The sequence below is a fragment of the Eretmochelys imbricata genome, chromosome 7 (genome assembly GCF_965152235.1).
Source record: "Eretmochelys imbricata isolate rEreImb1 chromosome 7, rEreImb1.hap1, whole genome shotgun sequence".
In the NCBI taxonomy this organism is placed as follows: Eukaryota; Metazoa; Chordata; order Testudines; family Cheloniidae; genus Eretmochelys; species Eretmochelys imbricata.
Genome location: NC_135578.1, coordinates 1,153,240 through 1,170,627, shown reverse-complemented (window position 1 = coordinate 1,170,627; position 17,388 = coordinate 1,153,240). Strand labels below are relative to the sequence as shown.

Here is a 17,388-nt window from a genome sequence, read left to right as displayed (position 1 = left end):
GGCAGGCAGCTGCTCAGAGAGCTGTTTGCGCCAGCGTTGTCGGATTGCCTCTCTGCTCCCCGCCTCTACCAGATGCATTTTCTGCAGCGGATGGTCCAGAGCCTGGCCCCCTCATGTGCCTTCTCCCCCTTCAGGCAGGAGCTGGTGGAGGGAAGAGGAGCTGCAGAAACTCCAGTCTGAGCAGGGCCAGACCTGAGGCACAAACCACGCATCAGGCAGGAGTGTCCAGCTGCCACAGCAGAGCCCTGCTCCAGAACCGCTGCACCTGTCTGGCTGGGCCAGCGAAACTGACCCGCGAGCGGCTGAGTCTGGGGTGTGTCCTGCCTGTTACTGTAAGACGATGCTAGCGGCTCTGAGTGGGAATCGACCTCTCCCCGCCCTGGGGATCCGTCCCACCGGAGCCAGTGGCCGCCGGGCACTACCGGCCTGGGCCCCCTCTCACAGGGCTTGAGGTGGAATTGCCCTCGCAGGAGCATTGCTGCAGCTGTTGGCTGTGGGTGGAGCTGTCTGCCCAGAGCAGAGCCCTGAGGATGCCCCGCTGGGAGGGGGAGCCTCGGTGAGAGGTGCTGCAATGGCTCCCCCCTGAGGTACCATGCCGGTTCCCGCTATGGCAGCCGCCACTGCCAGGTCTTTCTTCTGGGAGGTCTTCCCTCCCATGCCCACCTGCCGGGTGTACTGCAGCCCTGCGTACCAGGACGGGCACCTCTTCGTGGCGGGGGGCTGTGGCCAGGCGGGGCTGCCCCTGGACACCGTGGAGATGCTGGACGTGCTTTCCCAGAAGTGGACGGTGCTCCCTCCACTCCTCACACCCCGGGCCGGGGCAGCTGCTGTGGCCGTGGGGAAGCAGGTCCTGGTGATGGGGGGCATGGATTCCAGACAGAGCCCCCTGGCCTCCGTCGAAGTCTTCAACACAGATGAGGGCAAGTGGGAGAAGGCGGCGGCCCTGGCCCAGCCATCCATGGGCGTCTCTGCCATCGAGAGAGGTGAGCTGGGCGGGGGTATGTCACTGCCTATTTGAATGAAAATGCCCCTTAACTGCTTCTGGGCACCCAGCCCCCTACCCTTTCCCCTGGAGCCTTGGGCATTTGCCTCTGCCCTCCTGCCCACCCCGGGCTCCTGGCTCTCCCCTCCCACTGCTTCGGCCTCATTCCCATCCCCGGCTGCAGGCCTGAAGGGGCAGGGGGCCGTGGCCCCACCGCGGTGGATGTGGCAGGCAGAGCTGCAGCTCTGAACCGCTGGGGTGTGGCGGGCGGCTCAGCATGTGGCTGGGCCAAGGCAGGGGTCACAGAGCCACGCTGGGTCGGTGCGTGCCAGACAGATGTCTGTTCTGGGTGCTGGAAGCAGGGGTGTCCGTACCCACTCCCCAGGCCTGCACCCTGTGCCCGCCCGTCACACAGACCTAGTGGGGGCTGTGCTATGCAGAGCATCCTGGGGAGCCTGTCCCCAAAAGATGGGTGGCCAGGGAGGCCCCGGCCTGCTGCGAGAGCCCTGGGATGGGGCAGTGTCCATGCTCACCTCTGGCCCAGTGGCACAGATGGGAACCAGCAGGCCTGTGCCCCCGGAAGGGAGCCGGTGTCAGGCCGTTCTCGTGGCAGTGGTGCTACCTGACCCCACGTGCCGGGGTGCTTGGCCTCCACCAGGATCCCTGTGGTGATGTGTGCATGCCAGGAGCAGCTCCCTTCCTGCGTGCAGGGCCCTCCGCCCCGCTGCAGCCCCCTCTGCCCTGTGCCTTTGCCTGGGCAGGGCAGCAAGAGGTGGGGTTACAGAGCTGCCCTCACGGGCACCGGGTGAGCAAAGCAGCCAGGGCATGTGGTTGCGAGCGGCTGGGCCCTTAGCCCAGGAGATGCTACCAAAGGTCCCAGGCCTGAATCCTGGGCTTTCCTAGGATCTGGGGCTAAGGGTGGGAGCAGCACTCCCAAGGGTGCCCTGGCCCATCCCCCGCCGCCGAGGCACCCCACAGTGCATGCAGCAGGCTTGGGCAGAGTGCTTTGGGCTCGGCGGGTTCCCTCTGGCTGGGCTTCTCCCGGAGCCCCATTGCTGCGGGCCCTGGACGGGACATGCCAGGAGCGGCCTCGGCAGGGCCCGAGAGAGAGCGCGCGTGGGCTGCAGATGCCCCCCGGCCCCCGCCATCATCTCGCTGCACAGATGCCCCCCCCGTAGTCTCTCTGCCCCCCCCATCCTCTCTCGGAGCCTGACCACGGGGCTCATCCCATGGGGGGGGAGCCGGCGCTCCGGCTGGCGGGGGTTGTGGTTGCGCGAAACGGGCAGAATGGGGTTTGCCAGGTGCACATGCTGTAAAGTTGCTGACTTGTGGGGGCGTCAGGTCACAAGTGCAGTGAGGGGGGTAGTCTTGGGCTTTCAGTTCAGCACCATCTCCCCCTGTTCCCCCAGCCTCATGCAGCTGCTGCCCAGAGCTCGGCATGGCCAGTACAACGCTGACACAAGCCAAGCCTAACTCGGTGCTGGGGGTCGGACCCGCACCCAACAGACAAGGGGGAGGCTGCTTTCCTTGTGGAAGTTGGCAGCACTGACTGAGCTGGGTCAGGCTGGAGACACCGGTTCCCCCTGTGTGGATTGCAGTAGGCGATCCCCTGATCCTGCCGCGCACAGCCCCAGGCCAGGCTGGCTCCTCTCTGTGGCTAACTGAGAAAGCCATGTTGGCAAACTGTTGGGGGTGCTCTCCCCGGGCAGTCGGGGCTGGCCCCCGGGGGGGGGGCGCTCTCCCCGGGCAGTCGGGGCTGGCCCCCGGGGGGGGGGGGCGCTCTCCCCGGGCAGTCGGGGCTGGCCCCCGGGGGGGGAGGGGGGGCGCTCTCCCCGGGCAGTCGGGGCTGGCCCCCGGGGGGGGAGGGGGGGCGCTCTCCCCGGGCAGTCGGGGCTGGCCCCCGGGGGGGAGGGGGGCGCTCTCCCCGGGCAGTCGGGGCTGGCCCCCGGGGGGGGAGGGGGGGCGCTCTCCCCGGGCAGTCGGGGCTGGCCCCCGGGGGGGGAGGGGGGGGCGCTCTCCCCGGGCAGTCGGGGCTGGCCCCCGGGGGGGGAGGGGGGGCGCTCTCCCCGGGCAGTCGGGGCTGGCCCCCGGGGGGGGAGGGGGGGCGCTCTCCCCGGGCAGTCGGGGCTGGCCCCCGGGGGGGGAGGGGGGGCGCTCTCCCCGGGCAGTCGGGGCTGGCCCCCGGGGGGGAGGGGGGGGCACAGGCGGGTCCTGGAGCCCGAGGTGGCCCCAGAGTCCGGGCTGCTGCGTGTTCCCACTCTTAGCTGATGAGAGCTGCCCGGCATTTTCCAGCCGGCGCCACTGCCAGGGCAGCGTCCAGAGGGAGCCTGGCCCAGACTGGCAGCCCCTCCATGTGACCTGGGGCACGGCCCTTCGCCTGGCTGGGCTGCCCCTCCCCGCCGCTGGGGACTGGCCCAGCCAGGGGCGGGCGTGAGGGTCTGCAGCAATGGGGCACCCTCCAAACGTAGGCTGAGCCCCTCCGAGGGGTGGTGGCTTCTCCTGAGCTGCTTGCCCGGGGCACCCCAGGGACCTCGGGGGTGAGGAGAGGCTGTTGGCTGGGGCCTGTGGGGCAGGCCTGCAGCCCCTGCTCCCTGGGCCCTGCCCGCTGTGGCTTCGCATGGCAGCCAGAGCAGGGCGGGGGAAGCAGCCTTCGGGCAGATGGCTGGGTTGCCATGGCGTCTCCAGGGAGACGCGCCAGGGAGTATAATTAGCTGCCAGGCCCGGGGTCTGGGCTATTTTCAGTGTGTCCGGGGGAGCGGGTGCTGGGGCCGGGCGGGAAACAGCCAGGCAGCAGGTGCCGGGGCCCAGCCCGCTGCCCGCCCCGTGCGGTGCCATCCCCGGGGCTGGCAGGGGCCCCCGCTGCAGGCCCGGGCGCTGGAGGGTGGGGGGAGGCGTGGGGCACTCGCCCCATCAGTGCCCAGGGACAGGCCAGAGCCAGGGTCCGGGACATGGGGTGAGGGGAATTCAGGGGGACTGCAGCTCCCACCCCACAGGCGGGCTCCCCGCTGTGCCGGCCCCGGCCCCTGCACCAGCCACCCTTTCCCCACCCGGCACGACCCCCCCCACACTGACCCCATCCCCCCCGGCACCAACCCTGTCCCCCTGCGCCCTCCCCCCACTGACCCCATCCTCCCCCCCTGCGTCCTCCCCCCAGCACCGACCCTGTCCCCCTGCGCCCTCCCCCCACTGACCCCATCCTCCCCCCTGGCACCGACCCTCCCGCTGACCCCATCCCCTCCGGCACCAACCCTGTCCCCCTACGCCCTCCCGCCACTGACCCCATCCCCCCGGCACCGACCCTCCCGCCCTGTGCTGTCCCCCCGCTGACCACATCCTCCCCCCTGGCACCGACCCTCCCGCTGACCCCATCCCCTCCGGCACCAACCCTGTCCCCCTACGCCCTCCCGCCACTGACCTCATCCCCCCCGGCACCGACCCTCCCACCCTGTGCTGTCCCCCCGCTGACCCCATCCCCCCCCCCGGCACCGACCCTGTCCCCCTGTGCCCTCCCCCCACTGACCCCATCCTCCCCCCTGGCACCGACCCTCCCGCTGACCCCATCCCCCCCGGCACCAACCCTGTCCCCCTACGCCCTCCCCCCACTGACCCCATCCCCCCCGGCACCGACCCTCCCGCCCTGTGCTGTCCCCCCGCTGACCCCATCCCCCCCCCCCCCGGCACCGACCCTGTCCCCCTGTGCCCTCCCCCCGCTGACCCCATCCCCCCCCCCCGGCACCAACCCTGTCCCCCTACACCCTCCCCCCACTGACCCCATCCCCCCCCCGGCACCGACCCTCCCGCCCTGTGCTGTCCCCCCGCTGACCCCATCCCCCCCCCCCGGCACCGACCCTGTCCCCCTGTGCCCTCCCCCCACTGACCCCATCCTCCCCCCTGGCACCGACCCTCCCACTGACCCCATCCCCCCCGGCACCAACCCTGTCCCCCTGTGCCCTCCCCCCGCTGACCCCATTCCCCCCCCCCCCCGGCACGACCCTGTCCCCCTGCGCCCTCCCCCCACTGACCCCCATCCTCCCCCCCTGCGTCCTCCCCCCCAGCACCGACCCTGTCCCCCTGCGCCCTCCCCCCACTGACCCCGCCCTCCCCCCTGGCACCGACCCTCCCGCTGACCCCATCCCCCCCGGCACCAACCCTGTCCCCCTACGCCCTCCCGCCACTGACCCCATCCCCCCTGGCACCGACCCTCCCGCCCTGCGCCCTCCCCCCACTGACCTCCCCCTCCCCCCCCCAGCACCGACCCTCCCGCCCTGTGCCGTCCCCCCGCTGACCCCATCCCCCCCCGGCACCGACCCTCCCGCCCTGTGCTGTCCCCCCGCTGACCCCATCCTCCCCCCCTGCGTCCTCCCCCCCGGCACTGACCCTGTCCCCCTGTGCTGTCCCCCTTCCTCCCCAGTTTAAGGCCTGCCGTGGATTCGTGGGTTTGCTGCCCCTGGCCGTCCTGTGCCATCGTGCCCCCCTGCCACGGGCACAAGAGCTGCCTCCTGTGCTCCTGGTTGGAGCTGCCCCACCGGGTCCTGGGCTCTGAACCGTGCCCCACTGCTGGTGGCTGGGGCTGCCTGGCTCCGCCAGGCCCAGCACTCTGGGGGGACGTGGGCAGCAGAGCTCAGCGAGCCAGGGCTCCTCAGTCGGCTGCTCACCCCCATCCCTCACCAGCTCCCCGCCGGCTCCCCCGCTCTCTGACGGCCCCCCCATCCTCCGCTGGCTCCCCCCATCCCCCGCTGGCTCCCCTGCTCTCTCACAGCCCCCCAACCCGCGCCAGCTCCCCGCCGGCTCCCCCCAACCCCTGCCGGCTCCCCCGCTCTCTCACGCCCCAACCATCCCCCACTCTTTTGCCCCTACCCGGTCCTTGCTTTCCCCCCGTCATGTCCCCTCCTCTCTTGCAGATGGTTTGGTCTATGCTCTTGGGGGCATGGGCGCAGACACCTCTCCTCAGGCGCTAGTGCGGGTCTATGAGCCAGCGACCGCCCACTGGCAGCTTCTGCCCTCCATGCCCACCCCCTGCTATGGGGCATCTGCCTTCCTGCAGGGCAACAAGATCTTCCTCCTGGGTAAGTGGCACCGTCTGGCACGGGGACAGTGGGTGAGATGGAGGGTGCATGGGTGCAGCATTTCCCCTGGGGAGCCCCCCACATCCTGTGTCCTGCCCCGCTGCCCACAGCGCCCCCTGCTGGGAGCCCCCCACAGCCTGTGCCCTGCCCTTCCCCCCCACAGGGCCCCCCCCCGCCTGGGTCCTGCCCTGCTGCCCACAGCGCCCCCTGCTGGGAGCCCCCCACAGCCTGTGCCCTGCCCTTCCCCCCCACAGGGCCCCCCCCCGCCTGGGTCCTGCCCTGCTGCCCACAGTGCCCCCTGCTAGGAGCCCCCCACAGCTAGCGCCCTGCCCTTCCCCCCCACAGTGCCCCCCCCAGCCTGGGTCCTGCCCCGCTGCCCACAGCGCCCCCTGCTGGGAGCCCCCCACAGCTAGCGCCCTGCCCTTCCCCCCCACAGTGCCCGCCCCCAGCCTGGGTCCTGCCTCGCTGCCCACAGCGCCCCCTGCTGGGAGCCCCCCACAGCTAGCGCCCTGCCCCGCCCCCACAGCGCCCCCTGCTGGGAGCCCCCCACAGCTAGCGCCCTGCCCTTCCCCCCCACAGTGCCCCCCCAGCCTGGGTCCTGCCCCGCTGCCCACAGCGCCCCCTGCTGGGAGCCTCCCGCAGCCAGCACCCTGCCCCGTCCCCATGGCGCCCCCTGCTGGGAGCCCCCCACAGCTAGCGCCCTGCCCCGCCCCCACAGCGCCCCCTGCTGGGAGCCTCCCGCAGCCAGCGCCCTGCCCCATCCCCATGGCGCCCCCTGCTGGGAGCCCCCCACAGCTAGCGCCCTGCTCTGCCCCCACAGCGCCCCCTGCTGGGAGAGGCTGGGGCTGGAGCAGCAGGGAACTTCCCCAACAACCAGTGCCCCACCCCCACAGCACCCCCTGCTGGGAGAGGCTGGGGCTGGAGCAGCTGCAGGGGAGTGGTACAGCTCCAGACTCCCAACTGGACTGGGGCAAAATCTCTCCTCATCCCAGGGCTTCGCTGGGCCCTGCCTGTGGGGCGTCTCTTTGTTCACAGCCCCCGTGCCCCAGAAGCCAGCTTGGCTCTTGGCTGCTCTGCTGCAGAAACATTAATAACCTTTAATAAACATGCAAATGAGTCTGGCGAATCTCGGTCCAGATTCCGGCTCTGGGTGCCCAGGATGTCCCGCAGAGACCTGCCCCCTGCCCCGCCCCCCCGCCACTGGGCACAATCCACAGCCCATGCTCTGCAGAGCACATGCAGCCTGGTGTTGACCCCCATCCCTTGTGACAGGGCGATGTGGGGGTGGGGGTGAAGGCCTTGGCAGCCCAGACCCCTCTCAGCATCTCCTCCCCCCACAGGCGGGAGGCAGGGCAAGCTGCCTGTCACTGCCTTTGAGGCCTTCGACCTGGAGACAAGGAGCTGGACACGCTATCCCAGCGTCCCCAGCCGGCGGGCCTTTGCCAGCTGCGCCATGGCCGACGGCTGCTTCTTCAGCCTCGGGGGCCTGCAGCAACCGGGACCCCACAACTTCTACTCCCGGCCCCACTTTGTCAACACGGTGGAGATGTTTGAGCCGGAGCAGGGTGAGCTGGCATGAGGATCTTGTGCAGCATGGGCGCCCCGTGTGCCTGGCCAGCTGGGGTGCAGAGAGAGGTGCCCCTAGCTGGGTACCCAGAGAGTTGGAGGGTCCCTCCGACCCAGCTCTGCGCTTAGCTTCCTTGTTCACGCTCCTGTTCTGTACGTGTCCTGTGACCCGGGGCGGGGTGCAGAAGGAGCCTGGCTCCAACTCCTGGAGTTTGGGGCTTTGAACCTCTGCCTCTGGCCCCACGGCTGAGGCACTGCCCTGGGCCGGGAGGCAGGAACGGCAGGTGGAAATCCCCTCCCAAAGCCCATCCTCCGCTCCCACCCTGTCCCCGTCTATGCGCCTGGCTGCTCTCTCCCCTGGTAGCAGCGTGGGGGCCCTGCCCCAGCTGTCTCATGCCTGGGGAGGGGGCGGGGGTCCCACTCCTGTGCGCAGTGTTACAGCGGGCGAGTCTCCGGAGGCGTCTGGCCCAGCTCCATCCCTGCTTTCAGACCCATCAGAGAGGCGCGCGGGGAAGGGCCGGCAGAGGGGAAGGTGCCCAGCACCCAGTGAGGCTCTTCTCCCACCCGCTGCAGCAGGACGAGCCTGACCTGCCTCTTTCCTGCAGGGGCCTGGAGCAAGCTGGGCCGCGCCGTGCGCATGCGGGAGAAGAGAGCTGACTTTGTGGCAGGCTGCCTCGGCGGGCGAGTGGTGGTGGCCGGAGGCCTCGGTAACGTGGTGGGAGGGATGGTGGGGGGTCATGCTTGTGCTCGGGACTTGCTGGAGGGTGTAGCCACTGGCAGGGCTGAGCCAAGTGGCAGCCTCTCGGGGAGGGAGCTGTGAGACAGACCTGCCCCTCCCAGACCCATGTCAGGGGCCGTGCCATCTCGCACACACTGCTCTGTCAGTGGAGCTGAGCGGCTGGCCCTTCCCCTTCCTCCTGCCACAGGGCACCGAGTTCGAGGGGTTTCTCTGCGGGGCTGAGAGCACCGTGAATCCTGGGTCCCAGTCTCTCCTCTGGCTCCAGGCCTTGTTCCCCCCCACAGCCCCTGCTCCACCAGTCTCTATTGGAGGCACTGGGATCATCTTGTCGTCGTGCTACCCATGGGCAGGGTTCCCTCAGGGGCCCCTCCCTGGCCATTCTGGCCCCCCGTGCAATCAGACTGGAGATGGGCCAGATCCCCAGTTGGGGAGGGTGAGGAAGAGCAGGGACGGGGCCCGACTTTTGCTTCTGTATAAACGTTGGTGCCTTATTAGGTCTCACTAGCTGGCACCTGCTCACGGTGTGGCATCCATCGAGGTGTTCCCCTCACTTCTGTGCCCAGCCGTGGTGACCTCCAGCAAGGCACATGCCCGCTGGATCCGAAGCTGCTGCAGGGCCAAGGGAGCGCCACCCCGCCAGCTGTGCTGTCCTGCTTATTCACCTCCCCGGGGTGGGCCAGGCCTGGGGAAAGTTAGACAGGGATGGAGACATGGGGGGAGCCCTGCAGGCAGCAGCGCCCCATGTGGGATGTGTCACGAAGCAGGAAGTGGGGAAGACTGACTTGGGAATGTGGCAGGGGGGGTTTACCGGGACTGTCTGCATGGGGGATGGGATCGCAGGGGGTGGCTTCGCTGGAGGAACAATACCTGAGCCCAGGAGGGGGGTTGGGGGCGTGGTGACACCTTTTCACCAGGAAGCTGGACAAAGGCTGGAGGAGGAGCCGGGGCGGGGGGCTGGGGGAGTTGGCTGGAGGGGGTTTTGAGTTTGGAAGTGGACTGGAGAAACAGAAGGAGCCCCAGGACTGGGGTCTAAGCTCCCTGCCCCCCCCCCCCCCCGATGGACCTAACTGAGGGGCTCCTGTTGTCTGTACCTACAAGCTCTAATTTAAACTGTGTTCCTGTTGTCCAATAAACCTTCCGTTTTGCTGGCTGGCTAAAAGTCGCAGTAAATCGCAACACGTGGGGGGTGCAGGGCCCTGACTCCCCCACACTCTGTAACGGAATGCAAGGCCAGCGCAGAAGTACACCGGCATGTCTCCCGCAGCTGGGCTGGCTGGTTGGGATGGTGCCTCGGAGCCACAGCATTGTCCGATGGGGATGCTGAGCTCCGGATCTCTGAGGAGACTTTACCTGGCTGGTGAGCAGTCAGCAGCCTGGAGCTGAGTGCTGGGTGCCAGCTGAGGAAGGCAGGCTTTGCCTTTCCAGCAAAGTGAAATCACTGGCAGCTGCTGGCTGCAGCTATCGTGGGCTGCTGTTCGTGGGAGGGCGCTGTTCCCGCTCTCCAGGGAGTGCCTGGGGTAGGGGGGATACAGCAGCATAGTTGGATAGGGGCACTGTTCAGCTACTCTCTGCAGACCTGTGCCTAGGAGGAACACCTAGTTGTTCCTGGTCCCTGCCCCTCTCGGCTCGGAGAACTGGAACAGGGCAGGGGAGGAGCGCGCTGGTGTGGGGCAGATGGGTGCTCCCTGGCTCTCCCAGCAAGGGTCTGTTAACTTGGGGAAAGCAGACAGCTGAATTTCTACAACGTGCTGCAGCAGACACAGGGCAGAGCTGCTCTTTGTGGGCAGCCCAGGTGCCTTGTAGTGTCCTGCGATGACTATAAGGTGTATAGAAAGCTGGCTAGATCGTCTGGCTCAATGGGTAGTGATCAATGGCTCCATGGCTAGTTGGCAGCCGGTATCAAGCGGAGTGCCCCAAGGGTCGGTCCTGGGGCCGGTTTTGTTCGATATCTTCATAAATGATCTGGAGGATGGTGTGGATTGCACCCTCAGCAAATTTGCGGATGATACTAAACTGGGAGGAGTGGTAGATACACTGGAGGGCAGGGATAGGCTACAGAGGGCCCTAGACAAATTGGAGGATTGGGCCAAAAGAAATCTGATGAGGTTCAACAAGGAGAAGTGCAGGGTCCTGCACTTAGGACGGAAGAACCCAATGCACCGCTACAGCCTAGAGACCGAATGGCTAGGCAGCAGTTCTGCGGAAAAGGACCTAGGGATGACAGTGGATGAGAAGCTGGATATGAGTCAACAGTGTGCCCTTGTTGCCAAGAAGGCCAATGGCATTTTGGGCTGTATAAGTAGGGGCATTGCCAGTAGATCGAGGGACGTGATCGTTCCCCTCTATTCGACATTGGTGAGGCCTCATCTGGAGTACTGTGTCCAGTTTTGGGCCCCACACTACAAGAAGGATGTGGAAAAATTGGAAAGCGTCCAGTGGAGGGCAACAAAAATGATTCGGGGACTGGAACACATGATTTATGAAGAGAGACTGAGGGAACTGGGATTATTTAGTTTGCGGAAGAGAAGAATGAGGGGGGATTTGATAGCTGCTTTCAACTACCTGAAAGGGGGTTCCAAAGAGGATGGTTCTAGACTGTTCTCAGTGGTAGCAGATGACAGAACGAGGAGTAACGGTCTCAAGTTGCAGTGGGGGAGGTTTAGGTTGGATATTAGGAAAAACTTTTTCATTAGGAGGGTGGTGAAACACTGGAATGCGTTACCTAGGAAGGTGGTGGAATCTCCTTCCTTTTGAGGTTTTTAAGGTCAGGCTTGACAAAGCCCTGGCTGGGATGATTAATTGGGGATTGGTCCTGCTTTGTGCAGAGGGTTGGACTAGATACCTCCTGAGGTTCCTTCCAGCCCTGATAGTCTCGGATTCTCTGATTCTCCTGCTCTGTGATGTGTGGCACAGCCAGAGCCGTTCCTATTCAGTGGGAACAATGAGCTCTGCAAATGGACAGAAAAATCGATTTGGTTCCATTCCTGGCTCTTTTGTGCCGGGTTAGTTACCTGCGCAGTGTGGGGGCTGGGAGACGGGCAGCAGCGCGGCGGGACTCAGATCTACAGGCAGCTTGTGAAAGCTTTTCATCTCCCACTTGTTCACAGCTCAGCACCCTGCACTGCATGTGAGAGTGACGGGCACGGTGGGGAGCAGTACTTCGTCGCAGTCTCCTCTTGCGCCCCTCTCGCAGCTGCGCAAAGCACTAGTGTGAACGCTGTGTAAGGGACAGAATTCACCTCAGGAAATACACCACCTTAACTCTGCCCCCCGTGCTCATCTGCAGAGCTCCCTGCCAGACCTCTGTCCTCCCGTGATCTCAGTCCCACAATGCTGGCGGACGGGGAGTTGGGGGCAAGGCCCTGTGGTAGCGCACATCCTCAGAGTCCTAAGGTGTTCATGGAGTGGATGGTGCGGGGGGCCCGCGGTACAGCGCGATCCCTCGGCCCTGTGGGGATGGCTGAGGGGATGGTGCGGGGGGCCCGCGGTACAGCGCGATCCCTCGGCCCTGTGGGGATGGCTGAGGGGATGGTGCGGGGGGCCCGCGGTACAGCGCGATCCCTCGGCTCTGTGGGGATGGCTGAGGGGATGGTGCGGGGGGCCCGCGGTACAGCGCGATCCCTCGGCTCTGTGGGGATGGTGCGGGGGGCCCGCGGTACAGCGCGATCCTTCGGCCCTGTGGCGATGGCTGAGGGGATGGTGCGGGGGGCCCGCGGTACAGCGCGATCCCTCGGCTCTGTGGGGATGGCTGAGGGGATGGTGCGGGGGGCCTGCGGTACAGCGCGATCCCTCGGCTCTGTGGGGATGGCTGAGGGGATGGTGCGGGGGGCCCGCGGTACAGCGCGATCCCTCGGCCCTGAGGGGATGGTGCGGGGGGCCCGCGGTACAGCGCGATCCCTCGGCCCTGAGGGGATGGTGCGGGGGGCCCGCGGTACAGCGCGATCCCTCGGCCCTGTGGCGATGGCTGAGGGGATGGTGCGGGGGGCCCGCGGTACAGCGCGATCCCTCGGCCCTGTGGGGATGGCTGAGGGGATGGTGCGGGGGGCCCGCGGTACAGCGCGATCCCTCGGCCCTGTGGGGATGGCTGAGGGGATGGTGCGGGGGGCCCGCGGTACAGCGCGATCCCTCGGCTCTGTGGGAAGGAGATTCAGCCACCTCCCTAGGTAACGCATTCCAGTGCTTCACCACCCTCCCAGTGAAAAAGTTTTTCCTAATATCCAACCTAAACCTCCCCCACTGCAACTTGAGACCATTACTCCTCGTTCTGTCATCTGCTACCATTGAGAACAGTCTAGAGCCATCCTCTCTGGAACCCCCTTTCAGGTAGTTGAAAGCAGCCATCAAATCCCCCCTCATTCTTCTCTTCCGCAGACTAAACAATCCCAGTTCCCTCAGCCTCTCCTCATAAGTCATGTGTTCCAGTCCCCGAATCATTTTTGTTGCCCTCCGCTGGACTCTTTCCAATTTTTCCACATCCTTCTTGGAGTGTGGGGCCCAAAACTGGACACAGTACTCCAGATGAGGCCTCACCAGTGTCAAACAGAGGGGAACGATCACGTCCCTCTATCTGCTGGCAATGCTCCTACGTATACATCCCAAAATGCCATTGGCCATCTTGGCAACAAGGGCACACTGCTGACTCATACCCAGCTTCTCGTCCACTGTAACCCCTAGGTCCTTTTCCGCAGAACTGCTGCCGAGCCACTTGGTCCCTAGTCTGTAGCAGTGCATGGGATTCTTCCATCTTAAGTGCAGGACTCTGCACTTGTCCTTGTTGAACCTCATCAGATTTCTTTTGGCCCAATCCTCCAATTTGTCTAGGTCCCTCTGTATCCTATCCCTACCCTCCAGCGTATCTACCACTCCAACTGGGTGGCTGTCCCAAAGCCGCCCCCTCTGATGGATATATCCTTCCAGTGACCACCCTGACATATTCCTGGCCAGTTTGTCCTCTTGGTTCTTGGGCCAACTTTGTCCTTGAGCTTTAATAGCTCTTTGTCCTCCCTGGTGGGTCTCTAGCTCTGAGCTCCCCTCTCGGTCTTCTCTCTGCTGGGCCAAAAAGCTAAGCTGTCCCTGTCTCCTCTCATGAGATGCTCCCCATTCTTCTGCACCGGATCCAGTTTAAGTTCCTCTTTCCTGACCGCAGGTGCCCAGAGCTGCACACAGCATCCCAGCGGAGGGCTAGCCTGTGCCTTGCCCAACGGCACTCAGACTTCTCTGTCTTCACAGCTGAGGCTTGCCTTTTTCACAGTCATGTCCCACTGGTGGCTCTTAACCTGTGACTGACCCACACCCAGGTCTCTCTCCTCTGTTGCTGCCCATTGATGGTTTAATGTCTCATCTCTTGCAGGGAACCAGTCATTCCCCCTGGGCTCAGTGGAAGGATTTAGCATACCAAGGAAGAAGTGGGAGCTGCTGCCCCCCATGCCCACTGGTCGTTGCTCCTGCTCCAGCTACCAGGCCCCAAGCCTGCTGTTTGTGATCGGAGGGGTGGCGCAGGGCCCCAGCGGCGCAGTCGAGGCTCTCTGCCTGCGGGAAGGGGCCTGAAGGGAGCCCCCGGCAGAAGGATCCCACCAACAGAGCTGAGGGCAAAGTGCCTGAAGCTGGCGACGGGTGCCATGCAGAGCAAGCTCTTTGGAGCTGGTGTGTAGGTCGTAGTTACTGACTCGGGGCACCAAAGCAGTGACGTCGTCTTTTGCTCGTTAGGCTTTCAGAAGCTGAAATTAGTTTTCTAGTGTAGCTCAGAGATGGGAGCAGTCGGTCTGTTCGTGGGGGACAGGAGAGAACCAGGGCAGGGCAAGCCGCAGAGGAGTCTGGAAGGAGTGTCAATGCCAGGGGGTGGGGTGGCGCCCCAGAGTAGCTGAAGGGACTTTGCGATCCTGGGGAATCCAAAGCTGGCTCTCCGGTGTCAGGTCCTGTTGCGAACACTGCACTTCAGGGGTGGGGGCAGCCTGCAGGGCAGCCACCGCCTCGTTCATGGAGCTCCAGGGTCCATCTGTCTGTCCCTCAGCAGTCTCTTGGGAGGAGAGCCAGCCCCTGGGTGGGGGAGCTGGTTTGAGCTGCCTGTTGTCCAGTGTGAATGTCTGTGCTGTCTTTGTGCAGATGTGTCTTATGCTGCGCAGTGAGGAGCACCGGTGACTCGCGGGAGGCCAGAGGAGAGCAGGGAGTGCTGTATTGTTGTAGCCCTGGTCTGTGTCCCATGTAGCACATACGGTGCCCTGTAGCTCAGTGCCTAGGAGGTGCTGTAGCCCCTCAAATAAATGAAACAAGTGGAATGTGACTCTTGGTGAAGCCGTGTCCATCAAGGTCTCTCCTGCTGCTTGATCTGACAGTGCTGGAGTTCGCAGGGCAAAGTGCCTCTGCTTGTTCCTGGAGGCGCCCCTGGAAGCCACTCAGGGTCAAGCCCTCAGTGAGAGTGAAGGGGCGTCCGTTCTCCCCTGCTCCAAGGAGGTTTGAGACCGTTACTGAGAGGGGACCAGGCCCTGAGATTCCACCACAAGGAACAGGCAGTTCAGAAACGCCATCTGGCCTAAGCAGTACCAAGTACGTCAGTGTCACTCAGCCCTTATGGGTGCTGTGAATCTCAGCTGGCACATTCCTGATGGTGAATTACAACAAACGTCAAACGCCACCTCTGACCGGACCTCAGTGAGTCACAACAGAGGGTGCCAAATTCAGGATGAACTGCTGAGTAATGGGGCAGAGACACCCTGGACTGGTGGCTAATCTCCCATAGGATATACCAAACCAACCACAAAAGTAAACTTCTGTTTCACCACACTGGCTAACAAGAAGTTATAAAAGCAGTTTCCTTAGGCATCCCAGTCCTTGTATTACCACTAAAAACTGGATTTAAAGATGAGTGATTCTTTACAACCAGTCTCATCAAATAAAAGCTTCTCCTGATCCCAAAGGATCTGCCACACACCCAGGTCAATATATAACTTACATCTTACCCAAAAATCACACTGATGCCAATCCTTTAGTATCTAAAGGTTTATTTATAGGAAGGAAGGAAGGTGAGAGTTAAAATTGGTTAAAGGAATCAATTACATACAATGGCATAGTTCTTGGTTCAGGCTTGTTGCAGTGATGGAATAAACGGCAGGTTCAAATCAAGTCTCTGGAGAACATCCCCAGCCGGAATGGGTCTTTCAGTCCTTGGGTCAGAGCTTCAGTTTGTAGCAAAGTTCCTCCAGAGGTAAGAAGCAGGACTGAAGACAAAGTGGAGGGGTTTCCAGGGCCTTTTATAGCTTTTGCCATGTGGAGGGAAACCCATTGTTCCTACTGTGGAAAATTACGGCACCAAGATGGTGTTTGGGGTCACATGGGAAAGTCACATGTTTATGCCCCATTTTGCTCAATCACTGCAGGAAGCCATTAACTGCACTCCAGACAGCAGTTTACGTGACAGTCCACGCAGTGCAGATGGGCGTCTCCCCTGGTCCGTTGTCAGCCAAGTGTTTCTTGATGAGCTACTTAATTTGAACAGTCCCTCCGAGACGTGCTGGGTGCTACCTTGTGGGCGGTACCCCACGGGCCAACATTTGAAATCCAGGTATAGAGCCAATAATTATAACTTCAGATACAAAAATGATACAGGCACCGTCTGAGCGTGCCTGCTGCGAAGCCTCCCCCGGGACTTCGGGCCACCCCCGGAAAGGAGTGGCACCCCTGTCCACTGCTGGAGCTGGGGCACCAGGCCAGCCCCCTGGTCCTGGCCATGGTGCCCAGCAAGTGGGTGGCCTGCAGCACGAGGTTTTCATACCAAGAGTTGCAGTGCTGCCCCGGCCCCAAGGGTGTTTGGATGGTAAGGCAGGGCCTTTGTTTTTGAGGATAAACAGCACAGGCTAGTAGGCAGCCACCTGACTCCTGCGGGGCTGCATATTCCTGGAAAGCTGCTGGTGACGTGTATGACGGGTTGGACCCCTTGGGAAGCCCCCTGATGTGCTGAGATACCACTGAGTCTACCTGTTCTGCCAGCCTGGGCCCTCTTTAGCCTGTCTTGCTGAGCCCGGTGATTAAAGCCTCCTCCAGCACACAGGCAGGGACCCACCCAGCCGCAGATCAGCTCTGGGAAGACTCAGCTTCCGGGACTTGCTCCAGCATCAGATGTCCACCTCCCTTGGAGGGCAGACCCACAGATCTATTATGAAATTCGCCCCCTCCCTCAATGTGGGGAGAGGTGTGCACACTTCTTACTCCCCTGTTAGAAATGACAGAAACTGGGTTTAATAATAAACAAAAGAAATATATTAACTGTAAAAGGCAGCTGTTAAGCAGTAACGGGGGGTAGCAAACAGAACAAAGCTGATCACGGAGCAAATGAAACAAAAGCTGCAGACTGACCTTAATGCACTCGACAGGCAGGGTACAAATTAACAAATTCCCACCCTGAGCGATAAACAGGCTGGCGGAGTCTTATGGCCCAGGCTGCCTTGGCTTTCCCAGGTTTTCATATACAGGCTCAAGCTCTTTGCCTGGGACCAGCACTTCCCACAGTTCAGTCTTTGTTCCTCGGGTGTTTTCAGGTGTGTTGTTGTAAGGAGAGTGAAGCCCCCTCATGTTGTCATGGTCCCTCTTTTATATCCTCCCCCCACGTGCTGGAAAGCTTTTTTCTGTGATCTGGGTCAAGCAGTTCCCCTTGTGTCGAGCTATCTCTGAGAGGTTTCTATTTTACACACAGTTCCTGGGGTGATCCTTTTGCTTGTGTGCCTTTCCTCCATAAGGCACTAACATTGTTCGGCCTCATCCAGCGTAGCCCATTTGAAATACGGAGACGTGGTCCATGTTCCCAGCTTCAGGTACAGCAGTGATACAGGCATGCACATTGGAGAACACGTTCTGTAAATCATCCCCTTTCCAATGACGCTGCACAGGAGCCATCTTGCAGAGAGTAGATCTTAGCCAGACCGTATCGTAACTATATTTCCATAAAGAATATGGGGTGTAACATCACAGCATGCTTCTGCTTGCAGCTAATGTGAAACTGGTGTGGAAATCCCCAGGTGAGTGAGGGGAACCCCAGAGCCACT

At 63.2% G+C, this 17,388-nt stretch overlaps 1 protein-coding gene across 1 annotated transcript; it reads left to right on the top strand.

Annotated features, from left to right (window-relative positions):
* Positions 1-592: 592 nt before the first annotated feature.
* Positions 593-13,900, top strand: KLHDC8B (kelch domain containing 8B). Its single transcript, XM_077822624.1, has 5 exons — positions 593-983; positions 5,884-6,048; positions 7,389-7,613; positions 8,220-8,321; positions 13,704-13,900. Exons 1-5 carry the CDS (start codon positions 593-595, stop codon positions 13,898-13,900), a joined length of 1,080 nt encoding a protein of 359 aa, XP_077678750.1.
* The last annotated feature ends 3,488 nt before the right edge of the window (positions 13,901-17,388 follow it).

Coding starts and splice junctions, on each gene's coding strand:
- KLHDC8B (XM_077822624.1), top strand. CDS start 593: ATGCCGGTTCCCGCTATGGCAGCCGCCACTGCCAGGTCTTTCTTCTGG. Junction 984..5,883: donor CGTCTCTGCCATCGAGAGAG/GTGAGCTGGGCG, acceptor CCTCTCTTGCAG/ATGGTTTGGTCTATGCTCTT. Junction 6,049..7,388: donor CAACAAGATCTTCCTCCTGG/GTAAGTGGCACC, acceptor CTCCCCCCACAG/GCGGGAGGCAGGGCAAGCTG.